The sequence below is a fragment of the Gymnoscopelus microlampas genome (assembly GCF_963454915.1).
Source record: "Gymnoscopelus microlampas genome assembly, chromosome: 4".
NCBI lineage: Eukaryota > Metazoa > Chordata > Actinopteri > Myctophiformes > Myctophidae > Gymnoscopelus > Gymnoscopelus microlampas.
Genome location: NC_139941.1, coordinates 4,618,863 through 4,633,970, shown reverse-complemented (window position 1 = coordinate 4,633,970; position 15,108 = coordinate 4,618,863). Strand labels below are relative to the sequence as shown.

The 15,108-nt window shown below is 46.6% G+C and overlaps 1 protein-coding gene across 1 annotated transcript in view; it reads right to left on the bottom strand.

Annotated features, from left to right (window-relative positions):
* Window positions 1-13,331, bottom strand: part of ccdc125 (coiled-coil domain containing 125) — a gene marked incomplete at its 3' end in the record, with an annotated part of 32,589 nt that extends 19,258 nt beyond the window's left edge. Inside the window, exons 1-4 of the mRNA XM_084054441.1 lie at window positions 13,239-13,331; window positions 5,429-5,756; window positions 2,095-2,153; window positions 1,729-1,815 (exon numbers count right to left, since the gene is read on the bottom strand). Of these exons, the coding sequence (XP_083910567.1) occupies window positions 1,729-1,815; window positions 2,095-2,153; window positions 5,429-5,756 (474 nt within the window). The 5' untranslated portion in view covers window positions 13,239-13,331. The remainder of the gene's footprint in view (window positions 1-1,728; window positions 1,816-2,094; window positions 2,154-5,428; window positions 5,757-13,238) is intronic.
* Between the last annotated feature and the right edge of the window lie 1,777 nt (window positions 13,332-15,108).

The window sequence follows — 15,108 nt, the reverse complement described above, 5'->3', positions numbered from 1 at the left end:
GGACTTATAAGTGCATTATTAGCTAATGAATGCTTATTACAACAAACTTAGTATTAGTTGTTACCCACTTGTTGTTCTTGTCCTGTTTTTCAGAAACAGTGATTTCCTTCTCACAATATCTCTCAATTCATTTTAAGTGTTTCTATTTGTCTGTTTTAGTTTTGTCTTTGTGTTATTGTTTACTGTCATTTTATTTTTATCTTGTGATAGTGTTTTATTGTATTGTCAATGTATTATTTAAAAAAAAAGAAAATCTATGGAGATCATCCCTGACAGGATGATTAGACCCTGACGCAAAGCAGTGATTAACTCGTGAGTTAGGATTGTCATAGTGACCTCAATATACCGAGTGGTATTTTATCTTATTTTTCACAGTTTAATCAGGGGAGAGCGCGAACGCAGTCCCCCACTACCAGAAATTATGCAATCGAGATTCCCACATTTGAGGAATTCGCAGGGGTCAGCAAAGCACGGAGTGCAATGGCTAAGCCTCGCCCTGGGTGAACCACCTTCTTGATCATGGTGTCTCCCTTGCCAGGTAAGTATGAGTTGTACATGCGAGACATGGAGGAAGTCACTCACTCACATAGCAGTCACACTGAGGCTTACTGCAACACATATACTCACCCACACAACACACCACTATGTTAACTTACATACATTACTCTGACATAGTTGATGCTAGTTTAGATGAAATGTGCTGCATTTGACTATAATATATAGTTTTTTGGAATTAGAATCCTGTACCCATCATGCATTGGGGTATTAGTATAAGCAGAAGAAGCCGTTGTGTGAGTCAGGATTGGTGTTCACTATCAACAGAATCAGCTTACAGCCCCTCCCCTTCCTGCCTGCTGCCGCTCTAGTCTAGAAGACACTCTGCATAACAAAGAGCTACAGACTGTGGAATGTGTAGCGTGTGGAATAAATGCTTTTGGCTACGCTACAGGACTCTTAAATGTTTTGATTAGTACAGGTTTCCTACTTAGAATGACTGGTTTTTCAAATTGCTTTGAAACTTTAACTATTTTTGAAAACTTCCGCGTAGACATGCCCAAAATAATGCAGGGAAGCCAGGTTGAAAGTGGATACAAAATCGGGACACATCAGCTGCAGAAAAGAGGCTTGCTGTACAGATGCAGAGTGTGTGTGGTGTTTTACTGCAGTGGTTCTCAACCTTTTCAGGCAGCGACCCTCCAAAATTTGAACTAGCGACCCCCTAAAATAATCATATTTGAACTGGGGACCAGTTTAATATTTGTTTTAATGTATTTAGTTTGACTCGGTTCCACAGATACATATTGGGAAAATAGCCATCTACAAGCTCACAACGGCTTGTACATAGGCAGCGTTGTGAGCTTGTAGATCGGATATTTTCACAATTTTTGCCTCTCTCTTATATTATTTGACAATTTGGCCAATGTTTGACCAGTTTTTATAGTATAATTACTTTTGATGCAGTAATTTTTTTTTCTTCATTTAATTTTTTTTCTTTCTTTCTTTTTGGTATTAAACAGGTACATTGTCACTTTACTAACATCTGGGGACCCCCCCAAAAAACAAGAATCATGTGAGGACCCCCCTAGGGGTCCCGACCCACAGGTTGAGAACCACTGTTTTACTGTACAGATACAGAGTGTGTGTGGTGTTTTACTGTACAGATACAGAGTGTGTGTGTGTGTGTGTGTGTGTGTGTGTGTGTGTGTGTGTGTGTGTGTGTGTGGTCACCTGTCCCTGGAGTATTTTCAGGGCCTCGTATTTGCCCTCCAGGTAACGTCGCGTCACTTCCAGCTCACAGCGCAGAAACTCTGACTCCTACAGTGACACACACAGGTGACACACACAGTGAGGACACAGGCCACAGTGAACAAGTCAAATATTTGCCAAGACAAAAAGATCATTAAACCACTTGACATCTTTGCCTCTGGTGGACAACGATGTGGAAATAATGTTGGAAATATGATATTTCTGTTCCATTTCATTTTTTCTTCCAATACAGATGAATGGAAACATTCTAACGACTATGCAAAAATATTTGTGGAGGACAGAGCTGCTATTTGAAACCATTTCCAAGAATTATGGTGTTTCCCGTACCTCTGATACTTCCTGGAGTCTTGTCCTCAGCTCGTCCTTTGAGAGGTCAGCCGTGGACTCTAGATGATGATGGAGGACACATATCAGCACTGGGCAATACTGGACGATATCAACATTATATGGATATCGTGATGTGAGACCCTTTGGAAACAAGCCTTTTTGTGTCACACGTTTTTAACCTTTTGCACTGCCTGTACTTAAAAAAAAGGTCAATAAAGTGTTCAATAAATCAATGAATCAATCAATGAATCAATCAATGAATCAATTAATGAATCAATCAAACAAAAAAATAATACAATATTATTGCCACAGTATCAATATCGAGGTATTTGGTAAAAAATATTGTGACATTTGATTTTGTCCATATTGCCCAACCCTTGCACATTGAGTATACACATATATCTTAGTCATCTGAAAAGTTTTAGTTTTAGTCTAGTTTTAGTCGACTAAATATCATAAGATTTTAGTCGACTACCGTTAGATCTACAGTTGATTTTGACGGCAAAAATGTATTTTGGCAGACCTTGATGGCATCGTAATGGCTGATTTTACACCTGGTTGCATGCTGAAAATAGCCAGCATAATACAAAGACTTGTCTTTTAGTTCTACTGGATCTCTTCTCCACTGGTCCCTCCCTAACATTTTAGTCAACAAACATTTTTCGTCATAGTTTTAGCCGACAAAATTAACGTGCGTGCGTGTGTGTGTGTGTGTGTGTGTATAACAGATGTTTGGTCTTTGTGTCCTGGTCTCACCTCTCCCACCAAAGTCAACAGTGTGAGTCAACAGAGGACACAGAACACACTGCCCAGCAGTAATGCTGTGTTCACACTAGCAGTCACAAAAACAACAAAGTAGGATCAGCTGCGTATATATATCCATAATGCAAACGAGTTACGCAAAGTCCCGCCCTTGGAAACGCTTCGCCTGCCTCTGATTGGCCAGAGCTCGTTCCCTGGTCAACAACTGATTCAAAGATGGCGGCGCCCGACGTGTTACTTTTTAAAAACAAATTAAACTGATGTTTCAATTAAGTTACCTTTGATAATGCAAGGGATAGTGAGTATGAATAAGACTGTAGGCCGCATGAACACTTTGAGCCTTTACATCAGATATTTGAAAAATAACAGATCTACAAGCTCACAACTGCGCTTGTAGATCTGCTATTTTCAAGAGAAATCTTGAATAATAAACGTTTGAAACATTTTGAATACAAAAAAAATATTTTCAGATCTGTGGCCAAATATATATTAATTTGAGGGAACCAAGCCCAAATAAGCAACTACCGGTAAACTATAAGCCAAAATAAGCATAAACCAATATATTATACTAAAAGGATAAAGATGAAGGGAAAATATGCATTTTACAGTACAAAGTTTGAAGTGCAAAATGTATCGTCTCGGTAGGAGACGACCCGGTCGGGTCGAAACGTTGTCCTAAAGTTTAGACCAATCAGAGGCAGGCGGGGCGTTTCCAAGGGCGGGTCTTTGCGTAACTCGTTTGCATTATGGATATACGTGGATCAGCTACACCAGCGGTTCTCAACCTGTGGGCCAGGGCCCAACTGGTGGTTTGTGAGGATACTGCAAGTGGGCCCCCAAATTATTGGCAAAACATTAAGGTTTTAATAGCATTCATATAAAACAAAATATGTAAAAAAAAGAAAAAAAAAAATTGGTGTTTTGCTTAACCCATTAAGACCTGAGGCCTCTAATGAAAGAATATATATATTTCTTTTTTCACGATTTTCAAAAAATAGCCAAAGAAATCTTAAGTGACATAGATGCGTTCCAGGTCTTCATGGGTTAAAAAAAAAAAAAAAGTGTTTTTATTGTGATACCGATATACAATTATAGAACTTAAGCGTATACTATGTTTGTTCCATTGGTCCACCTCAAAACACTTGATTGATCATAACATGCTCTGAAAATGCACCACGACAGCCTGTCTGCTGCTGGGTTAAAGGAGAATTCCGGACTAGCCTATTCCTTATCTTTATATGATGTTATTATATCCTAGGACGAGTGGTACAGTAGAACATCTTCATAACTCCATACCGAGTCCACCGCAGCTAAAAACCAGAGCGGACGGTCCATGCGCTAGATCGCGTATTTTTATCGCTCGAATTGTTATTTTTTGGGTGATATCTGACGTTCATAATGACAGTGTTTTTGTCCCAAATGGGCTACCTTAGTGTTTACAAGAGGCTTGGACGAAATCACGGGTGAAATCTTGTCTTGCAAGACTTCCAGAGGGGTGCATCTAACACGTACACTCTGGAGAGGTTTCTGTCGTCATGAAAGTAAAAAGAAAAGCCAAAGAAAAGCTGCGGTGGACTCGGTATGGAGTTATGGACATTTTCTACTTTACCACTCGTCCTAGGATATAATGACATCATATAAAAGGTAAGAAAAAGGCTAGTCCGGAATGCTCCTTTAAGTGGTCAGATTGGTGGGCCGTGACCGATTTTGAGATTTTCAAGTGGACCCCGAGCAAAGGTTTTCAAGTGGCCCTGAGCAAAGGTTGAAAACCATAGACATATAAAGGTAGACACCTCCTCCGGCTCTGAGGCATCTGTATCTCGGGCGCCATTTTAGAGGAGGCAAGCTTCTGCGTGTGTCACAGAAGGGGGGCGTTTGGTAGGCCAATCAGAGGCAGGAGGGGGCGGGTATTTTCGTAACCCAGCCCTTAAAATCTTTAAATAGCGTGAAGAATTTGGAAAAAAACATTTGCATATACATTTTTCATAAAACAATGTTTGAGGAGTAATAGGTAGGCTATAGCTCTGAATATAGCCTAGAGTGGACCGCGTCCCCTTAAGGCTATGGTACCGATGAGCCAATGCAGCCGCACCACAGGGTACATAACGTGTCGTCGGGAGTGAAAATAAGAAATACACTTTCGCTACTCACTAAAACAAAGACGGTTTTATGGAGTTGAAAGCCAACTCTACTAAGTGGGAACACTCTGAGCCACCCCCCTCACGTCTAAAATACACTTTTTGGCCAAAACGTAAAATATTCCACTGGACGGAGAGACACTTCCTGGTTCAGAGATGTTTTTACGGAACATCGCTCGAACGTTGCAGTGCAGAATAACATCCAATGATACGTTATCTCAAGGTGTAATGCGGTCCTCTGACCTGTGTGGTAGTAGAGTTGGCTTTCAACTCCATAAAACCGTCTGAGTAGCGAAAGTGTATTTCTTATTTTCACTCCCGACGACACGTTATGTACCCTGTGGGTCGGCTGCATTGGCTCATCGGTACCATAGCCTTAAGGGGACGCGGTCCACTCTAGGCTATGATTCAGAGCTAGGTAGGCTATATCTTACGTGTGCGTGTCAGTCTCCTCCAGGGGGCGCCGCCCATCCTCTCTCCCTCTGACTGGAGTCTGTACAGTCCATTAGAGGAGGAGGAGAAGGTCAGAGAGGTCCGAGCCCCCCCCTCGCTCCCCTGCAGGCTCCCCCGCTTAAGGGGTCCCGTTGTGGGCGGAGTCGTCAGCTCCTCGCCGTGGGCGTGGCTCCTGCTCTGTGCGACGGCGGTGCTCACCGACGGCAGCGTCGGCTGGCTGACGGTTCCGTCGCCCAAGTCGCTTCCGGCCATGTCGTCCTCCGCCGCCTCCCCGCCAGCAGGCTGCCAGCCTTCCTTGTCCCCCTGCATCTGGAGGAAAAGAATAAACTCAACATGAATTCATCAATAGGCTCTATGCACAGCAGCCATATTGTGAGGACATTCACAGGTGTTACAGGTGTTAGCTCCACGCAGCTTCAGTCTGATAATCAGGCTACCTGTGGGTGGGTCCAGGGACCCCTCATGGTTCCTTGAGGGATTTCCAAATGGCCCCTTACGTATGTGTAACTCTGAGAGTGTACAAATGGAACCAAATGGTCCATTTGTACACTCTCAAGAGTTATGGTGGTCGTGGAATTTGAAAATCTGAGAACCACTGTGCTACACTAAATGGAACAGAGCCTTCATTAGTATCATTGGTAACACCTGTGAAGGAAGTGATAATATGGCTGCTGTGCATAGAGCCTATTAGGCTAATTGATTAAATGAAGAGATAAATAAATAAACACATTTGCAGAGGGAAGAAAAAACATAACCGATTGATTAACTCATTAAATAAAAAAATCTGCAGAGGGAAGAAAAAATAAACTCAGATATAAATAAATACATAAATAATACACAAACACGTAGGGAGGAAAGGTCAACTGTATTACATAATTAATTAATTAAGTAATTCATGAGCCACTTAAACCCTATAATGTACTGACCTGTTCTGTATCTTCTTTTCCCTGCTCTTCTTTCTATCTATTCTTCTTCCCTTTACAGAAAACTACAAATTATGTATAATTCCATCCACCTGTTTAGTGTTTACACACCTCTAAACCTGTGATGAATAAAGTCACCCTGTTCTGTCCTGCTGGTTCTGATATTCAGCTACAGCAAGAAACTAAATAGAAATAAATGAAATAAACTGTTCTACTTCATTCCTTCTGACCGCCAGAGGCAGTGTTTTCAACACCTGGATATTCATCGCGCGCTCGCGCATAGGTCGAATATTAATACCAACAAAGTCACTCGTGACCTGTGTGCGCGCACGCTACCTACATAGGTGCGGTGTACACAGCGATCATCCTCTTTCATCTTTTCGCCTCCAAGAGGCGTAGGTCGATATCTACAGCTGCGCGTGTAGTCTCGTAACCAAGAAGGTTGGGGCTACGGACTAGTTCGTCCTCCAGAGACTGCGTAGTCTGTTTTATACATCGGATAGAACCGAAAAGGAAGAGAAAAGAGAAAAAAGGAAAACGAAGCATGTAGGAGCCTGCAGCGGTGAATGGAGCTAGCTTGCTAGCACTGAAGCTAACAACAGATAGCAGCGTGAGCTTCGCCCGCTCCACCGTTGTTGCTTGTCCCGACACGGATAACGTGGAGTAGCCGTACATTGGAGCGACGGTGAGTGCAGTTATTATACTGTTTACAAGAGGAAAAAAAAAAAGCGATCTACCGCTTTTAAGGGACCACGCCACCGCGGCGTGTGGCCCACCGCCATAGAGCCTCAGCATCGCGAGTGTTTCCCACTCCCTACTGCTCGTCGCTGGACCAAAGGGAATATAAAGTATTAGCGTTGAGTGTTTCCCATTCTGCCGCTTTACAGCCACTTTACAACATAGCGTCAGCATTGCGAGTGTTTCCCACTCCTTACTGCTCGTCGCTGGACCAACGGAATATAAAGTATTAGCGTTTCCCATTCTGACGCTTTACAACCGCGTGCGGACCACCGCAACATAGCAATGTATGACGGCTGTGACACCTGTAACACATGCTCGGCTGTTATGGGATCGGAAGATGGCCATGACCTGTGCCCACACTGTCTTGGCATTGGGCATCTGAGGCAAGCCTTGACGGAGGACGCTTGCACTAATTGCAGTATAATGTCTTTCGCTGAGAGGGAAGAGAGGTTGGCTGCGGCTGAGGAGGACACCGAAATACCTTCCTCAGGAATGCCAGTCTTGAGCCCTGTAAAGGGTCTTTCTAAGCGCCAGCGCCCAGGTACTGAGCCCTCAGACACCAAGAGGAGGCGTCGGGAGGATCCGTTGTCTCACAAAGTGGACACATTAACCACTGAGTTTGCTCAAATTAAGGCCCTTCTTCTCAAACTGCAGCCTGGTGCTCCCCGCACCGATGCTGTGGCCCCAGCGCCTCCACTCCAGGTCAGAGATGGGAACTATGGCCATGATACTGTCGATGTTGCTGATCAACATGAGGACGATGCTATGTCTATTGCAGCCTCGGACTCCCAGTTTACGTCCGGAACGGCACAGCATGAGGACGTGGAGGAAGCGGGCGGGTCCCCCACCCGCTCGGGGACAGGCTCTCAGGGATCTGAGGCAGAGCCTCATGGGACTGGGCTCTCTGCAGCTAGGGAGGCTGTTCAGCTGGCCTTATCACGACTTGGACTTGATGTCCCCCCGGGGGAAGCCCCCCCTCCTAATGCCTTCTTCGGGCACGCTCAGCAGCCCTCTTATAGAGTGCCAGTGTCTGAGGACTTCATCACCGAGCTTCAAATGTGTTGGTCGGATCCCAGGTCCAGGGCCAGTCTCAACCTGTCACGAGACTGCAGGGCCTTTGCGGCCATGGACAAAGCGGGAGAATATGGATTGGACCACGTGCCGGCTATGGACCCGGCCGTGGCGTCCTTAATAGTGTCGCCGGATGAGGCCCTCAGACCGGATGCTCGTTGCCCACGAGCACAATGCAGGGTAACTGATGACTACCTCACCAGGAGCTACGATATAGCAGCTCGGGCGGCACGTATCGGGAATTCTCTTTCTCACCTTATACTGGCACTAGGCCAGTCCCTCCGCACGGCGGAGGGTGATGCCCCGTCTCAGACCCTGAGTAAGGCCTCACTCGCTGCCTTCGGCTATATGACTAGAGAACTTGGCAAACTGATGTCCACCCTGACTTTGGCCCGTCGCCAGGTGTGGCTCGCCCAGGCCCCGTTGACAGAGGGGTGCAGAAGGACGCTCCGCACACTGCCCGTCATTCCGGGCCAGATGTTTGGGCCCGCAGCTCAAGAGGCCCTGGAGCGTAGTGTTCAGGCGAACAGATCCAGACGGCAGTTTGCAGACTTACGCCCAGCCCCGTCACCTCAGCCCAGGCGCACAGGCACTCCTTACCCAGCAACCAGGGACCAGAGCTCCTCGGGAGCCAGACGTCCCTTTCCGAGGCAGGGCCAACCCCAACAAGGCCCCCAACAGCCTTCCTTCCGGCCGCCCACAGGCAGGGCTCCTAGGCGTGGGGCCCCTGCCAGCCGATCCTCTAAACCATTTCAGGACCGGGGGAGTCGGAGGTGACTCTCCCGACCCGGGCCTCAGCCGGTTCACCCCACAACATCTGAGCCGCTGGGAAGCCTTGACTTCAGACCCTTGGGTGGTATCAACGCTATCCGAGGGTTACAGAATTCAGTTCAGTCGTCGGCCCCCAAGTTTCACTGGGGTACGGATGACGGTGGTCGACGACCCGCTGAGGTCTCAAGCCCTCAGTCGGGAGATTTCAGAGCTCCTAGAGAAGAGAGCAATAGAGAGTGTACCTGGTTCAGCTCAGCTAAGAGGGTTCTACTCCATTTATTTCCTTATTCCGAAGAAGGACGGCGGCCTCCGGCCCATCCTCGACCTCAGGCAGTTGAATCAGTACCTGAAGGTTTTTCGTTTCCGAATGCTACGCACTGTGGATGTTCTCCAGGCCGTATCAAAGGACGATTGGTTCACAAGCATCGACCTGAAAGATGCTTATTTTCATGTGCCAATAGCACCACACCACAGACAGTTTCTCCGCTTTGCTTTCAAGGGGCGGGCTTATCAGTTCCGGGTGCTCCCATTCGGGCTCTCTCTCGCCCCCCGGATCTTCACCAGATGCGTAGCGGCAGCGCTTGCTCCGCTGCAAGCCAGAGGCATGCGGATCCTCCCGTATTTAGACGATTGGCTGGTATGTGCTTCGAACCAAGAGCAGGCACTCAGCGACACGTCCACCCTTCTGGCCCATGCCGCTCAGCTAGGGCTCACGGTGAATCTCGCCAAGAGCTCTCTGGCTCCCAGTCAAACCACTGTGTTCATCGGCATCGCCCTCAACTCAGTTTCAATGCGGGCCTGCCCCTCCCCGCGGAGAGTGGAGGATATTGTGGGCCTTGTTGCTCGTGTACGGGGGAGTACAAGGCTGACATACGGCCTGCTCCTTCGTCTACTGGGCACATTGATTGCGGCATCCGCAATTGTGCCCCTGGGACTCCTTTCGTTGCGCCCCCTGCAGCTGTTGGTCAACGGCTTAGGCCTCGACCCCAAGAGGCACCAGAAGAGGCTGGTGAGGAACTCCAGCCAGTGCCGTGGGCTGTTAGAACCCTGGAGAAGGAGGGCGAGCCTGTGCCGGGGCGTCGCCATGGGCTCACTACCCTCTCGCCGGGAGATAGTGGTGACGGATGCATCTCTCTCAGGCTGGGGGGCTGTGTGGAAGCACAGGACAGTCAGAGGAACCTGGGCCGCTCAGCAGGGACTACATATAAATGCACTGGAGCTCCGCGCAGTGTACTTAGCCCTCAAACATTTCCTTCCAGCCTTGGAAGGGAAACATGTCCTTGTCCGATCAGACAATACGTCAACGGTCTACCATGTGAACCATCAGGGAGGTGTCAGGTCCAGGCAGTCTCTGCAGGAGGCTCAGAGACTTCTTCAGTGGGCTTTTCCTCGCCTTGCCAGTCTCAGGGCAGTACATCTGCCAGGTGTTCACAACCAGGCTGCAGATATGCTTTCTCGCCAGAGTCCTCCTCCAGGCGAGTGGAGGTTGGACCCCTCAGTGGTCCAGGAGATCTGGGAGAGGTACGGGAGAGCAGAAGTGGATCTGTTTGCTTCGAGCACATCAACACACTGTCGACTGTGGTTCTCCCTGTCGGATCCAACCAGTCCATTGGGGCAGGACGCATTAGCCTACCCATGGCCCCTAGACTGCCTCTTGTACGCATTCCCTCCAATCCCACTGCTCGGGCTGACACTTCACAGAATCGCCACATGCGGTCACACGGTGCTGCTGGTGGCTCCATACTGGCCGGGGAGGGTATGGTTTCCCATGATCCGACGGCTTCTCAACGGAGCACCTTGGCCTCTCCCATCGAGGCCGGATCTCCTGTCGCAAGTAGGGGGCCGCATTTGGCATCACCAGCCAGATCGGCTCCAGCTTCATGTTTGGCCCCTGAGAGGCCGGGTTCACTGCTGAACTCCTGCGATCAGGCGGTTGTCCATACATTGCTCAACGCTCGTGCACCCTCCACTAGAGCGCTGTACTCTAACAGGTGGAAATTGTTCCGTAGTTGGTGTGAGGGCCAACATGTGGATCCAGTCATGTGCTCTGTACCAATACTGCTCCGCTATCTACAGACATTGTTGGATAAGGGGCTCTCAGCCTCTACAATGAGGGTGTATGTTGCCGCCATTTCGGCTCAGCATGGGCTGGTGGACGGTCGTACTGTGGGATCTCATCCCTTGGTGAGTCGCTATCTGAAGGGAGCTCTTAGATTGCACCCCCCGCATGTCACTCGGGTGCCCTCGTGGGACTTGCCTACGGTCCTGGAAGCCCTGTGTTCTCCGCCGTTCGAGCCGCTGGAGCGGGCCGATCTCAGGTGGCTGTCGGTTAAAACCGCCTTCCTCCTCGCCATTACATCTGCCAAGCGAGTGGGGGAACTCCAGGCCCTGTCTGTCGCCAGGGACTGTTTGAGGTGGACTTCGGATGGGTCTGAGGTTACTATGTGGCCCAACCCCTCCTTCCTTCCAAAGAGGCTGTCAGCTTTCCATGTCAACCAGCCTGTCAGATTGACGGCTTATGCCCCACAGCCAGGGGCAGAGGGATTGCATCCTGATGGTGGGTTGCTGTGCCCCATCAGGGCCCTGAGGCAGTATGTGGACGTGACTTCTGCGTTTCGGAAGTCGGACGCACTGTTTCTCTGTTATGGAGGGCACAGGAAAGGATGTGCTCTGTCCAAACAACGACTCTCTCACTGGATTGTTGATGCCATTCTACAGGCCTACGAACGCAAGGGTTTGCCTGTTCCTCCTGTGAGATGTCATTCGACCAGGAGCGTGTCCACCTCCTGGGCTGCATTGAAGGGTGTCCCACTGGCTGACATATGTGCTGCAGCAGCGTGGGCTTCTTCCTGCACGTTTGCCCGCTTCTATAGGGTGAATGTGGCCGCCCCTCATCCCATGGCGATGGCGGTGCTGTCGGCCTCTTCAACCTGCAACTGATGGTCAGGTAAGGGCAGGTTCCTCGTGACTATGTTGGTATTAGTCATCCAGGTGTTGAAAACACTGCCTCTGGTGGTCCGAAGGAATGAAGTAGAACGAGAGTTATGCATATAACTAAGGTTCTACGAATTCCGGATGACCGCCAGAGTTGACTGTCACTCGGAATCCCATTCTCGACGAAAAGATTTCAAGAGGATGATCGCTGTGTACACCGCACCTATGTAGGTAGCGTGCGCGCACACAGGTCACGAGTGACTTTGTTGGTATTAATATTCGACCTATGCGCGAGCGCGCGATGAATATCCAGGTGTTGAAAACACTGCCTCTGGCGGTCATCCGGAATTCGTAGAACCTTAGTTATATGCATAACTCTCGTTTTACACAGTAGCACTCGATTTGCCTCGGCTCCTCTCAGTGGTGGAAAGTAACTGAGTACATTTACTCAAATACAGTTATTCCAATGAAAATACTAGTTACTAGTTACTTTGTAGATCTGGATTATTGTTACAAAACACACACTAACCCTATTCGGATATTTGAAAATAGCTGATCTACCAGCTCACAATGCGTCGTGAGCTTGTAGATCTGCTATTTTAATATATATATATTTTAAAAACTTGTGAAATGGGACATTATGTATAATGAGTACTTTTACTTTGGTACTTTAATGATATTCTGATGCCAATAATTTTATACTTTTACTCAATTACATTCTGAATATCGCATTTTGACTTGTAACAGAGTTGTTTCTACATCGCAGTACTGACACTTTTACTTACGTAAAACATTTTGAGTACTTCTACCACCACTGCCAATAGGCTCTATTCACAGCAGCCATATTATGAAGACATTCACAGGTGTTACTGTTACCAATGATACTAATGAAGGCTCTGTTCCATTTAGTCTAGCACAGTGGTTTCCACGACCCCCATAATTTTGAGAGTGTAGGGGCCATTTGGAAGCCCATGATGGTCCCTGGACCCCAACTGCAGACCCACTGGTGTAGCAGAGTGTCTCCAGTGAGCCAACATGCACAATATCAGCACCCTGACTCTGTTTGACCAGAATGGAACAGACAGAGCCTTCATTCATTGGTAACACCTGTGAATGTCTTCATAATATGCCTGCTGTGAATAGAGCTCCGCCGTAACATCTGTCAACGACAAGCGACGGCGTGACAGCCTCGTCGACTTTAAAGAAGAAGTTTATAATAATACATTTAAAGCGTCAATAATTTAATTTAAGTAAGCTGTACTCTAAATGTGACTAAATACATTCCTGTGTGGTTGGTTGTTATATTTATGTATGTGACTGAAAGCTGCTCTGTAGTTTGTTCACTTCTTACCTTGTGGGTAATGCGTAGGACAGATGTTTCACCCTAATTGGTGACCTATCGAATTCCGTTACGCTACCGACAGTCGTAGTGTTTTTATCAGAGCCATCAAGGCTCTCTGGGGTTTGAAAGAAGTCACTGCATGATTCACTCTGAGCAATGCGTTGTTGTCAATATTGTGGAAACAATACATAAGAGACAGATGATGGTGATGGGCCTGATGTAGCCTAAATTTCAAGTGGCACAAGTTTTCTTTTGTGCATTTCTGTAACAGTACAGCTGTAGAATACAACTCTCGTAGACGTATTTATGATTCTGACGTTTTCAATCTACGAGAGTTGTAGGGTTCACCCCCCTCCATGGACACAGGGACTTTCAGCACTATACCCCGTTAACACTCCAAACATGTACAAATTGAAAATAAAGGTGCTTACCCCCACGCCCCAAATGTTAACTCTCGCTACGGGGTAGTAGTTTAATGTAATAATCCATATCTTTCAATAAATAAGTGTTTTAATGCCGTCTGTGGCCGATTCTGTCGGAAGTTCCCAATGGGCGGTAGTGACGCGCCGGCGCGCCCATCTGGTGAAACCCGGAATCACATACAAAGTAAACAGGAAGTAAACGAGGGTGAAAAAATGGCGTTCGGCCACAGACGGCATTAAAACACTTCTTTATTGAAAGATATTGATTATTACATTAAACTACTACCCCGTAGCGAGAGTTAACAATTGGGTCGTGGGGGTAAGCACCTTTATTTTCAATTTGTACATGTTTGGAGTGTCTACGGGGTATAGTGCTGAAAGTCCCTGTGTCCATGGGGGGTGAACCCTACAACTCTCGTAGTTTGAAAACGTCAGAATCATAAATACGTCTACGAGAGTTGTATTCTACAGCTAGCCTATATAACGGTACTAAAATATCACGCCAGGAAGATAACGATACAAGAAATAAAGCCTATAAAGCCTTTAATTCGTCATTTTGTGCCATCTGAATTTTCCAAATATCTGTAAGTGTTTAACCCTTATCTTAACTGTATGGTTTTAACCACAGACGAACAGAAAAGTCACCGTATTAGTTAGGTCACTGATTCCGTTGTGACGTCAATGACAGCAGTATTGTATTAAGTTTCGCTTACCTGCAAACTCGAGTGAGGAATCAAACCGCGTTGTCTGATTTCTGAACAAACAGCAAAACAAATCCCCTTCTGAGGAAGAAATTAGATAACTTATGTGACAAATTCGAGATTCATTATTATACTGTATTACACTGTATATTCGCCTAATGTATTAATAGTACGCATCAGCTCTGATGAATCCGCCTCCTCCCACTCAGTGCGATTCAAACTGTAGTACCTAAACATGCCACTAGGCGTAGGTGGAAAGTTAACTAAAACTCAAGTACTGTACTTAACTACAATGTTGAGTTACTTCTACTTTACTTGAGTATGTATACTTCATACTTCTACTCCACTACATTGCAGAGCTATTTTTTTACTACACAAATATAATTGAAAACTTTAGTTACAAGTGACTTTGTTTAGATTATTAACAAACATGCATCAACTAATTAAGCCCTATTTGACACCTTGTCTATTTGAAAATAGCTGATCTAATAGATCGGCTATTTTCGAAGGATTCTGACACTTTTTAAACCTTTGAAAAAAATACTTGTGAACTGCGTAATTCTACATAATGAGCATTAAACTATTGGTACTTCAAGTATTTGTATTCTTCCAGCACTGCCACTATAGGGAACAGTTTCATCATCGATATTACAAATGCTGTGTACTTACTGTGTTGGCTACTCTAATCTTAAACAAACATTACATAAAAAAGGTGTAAACCACCATTATTACTCTGAAGACCAAACAAAGCTCAAC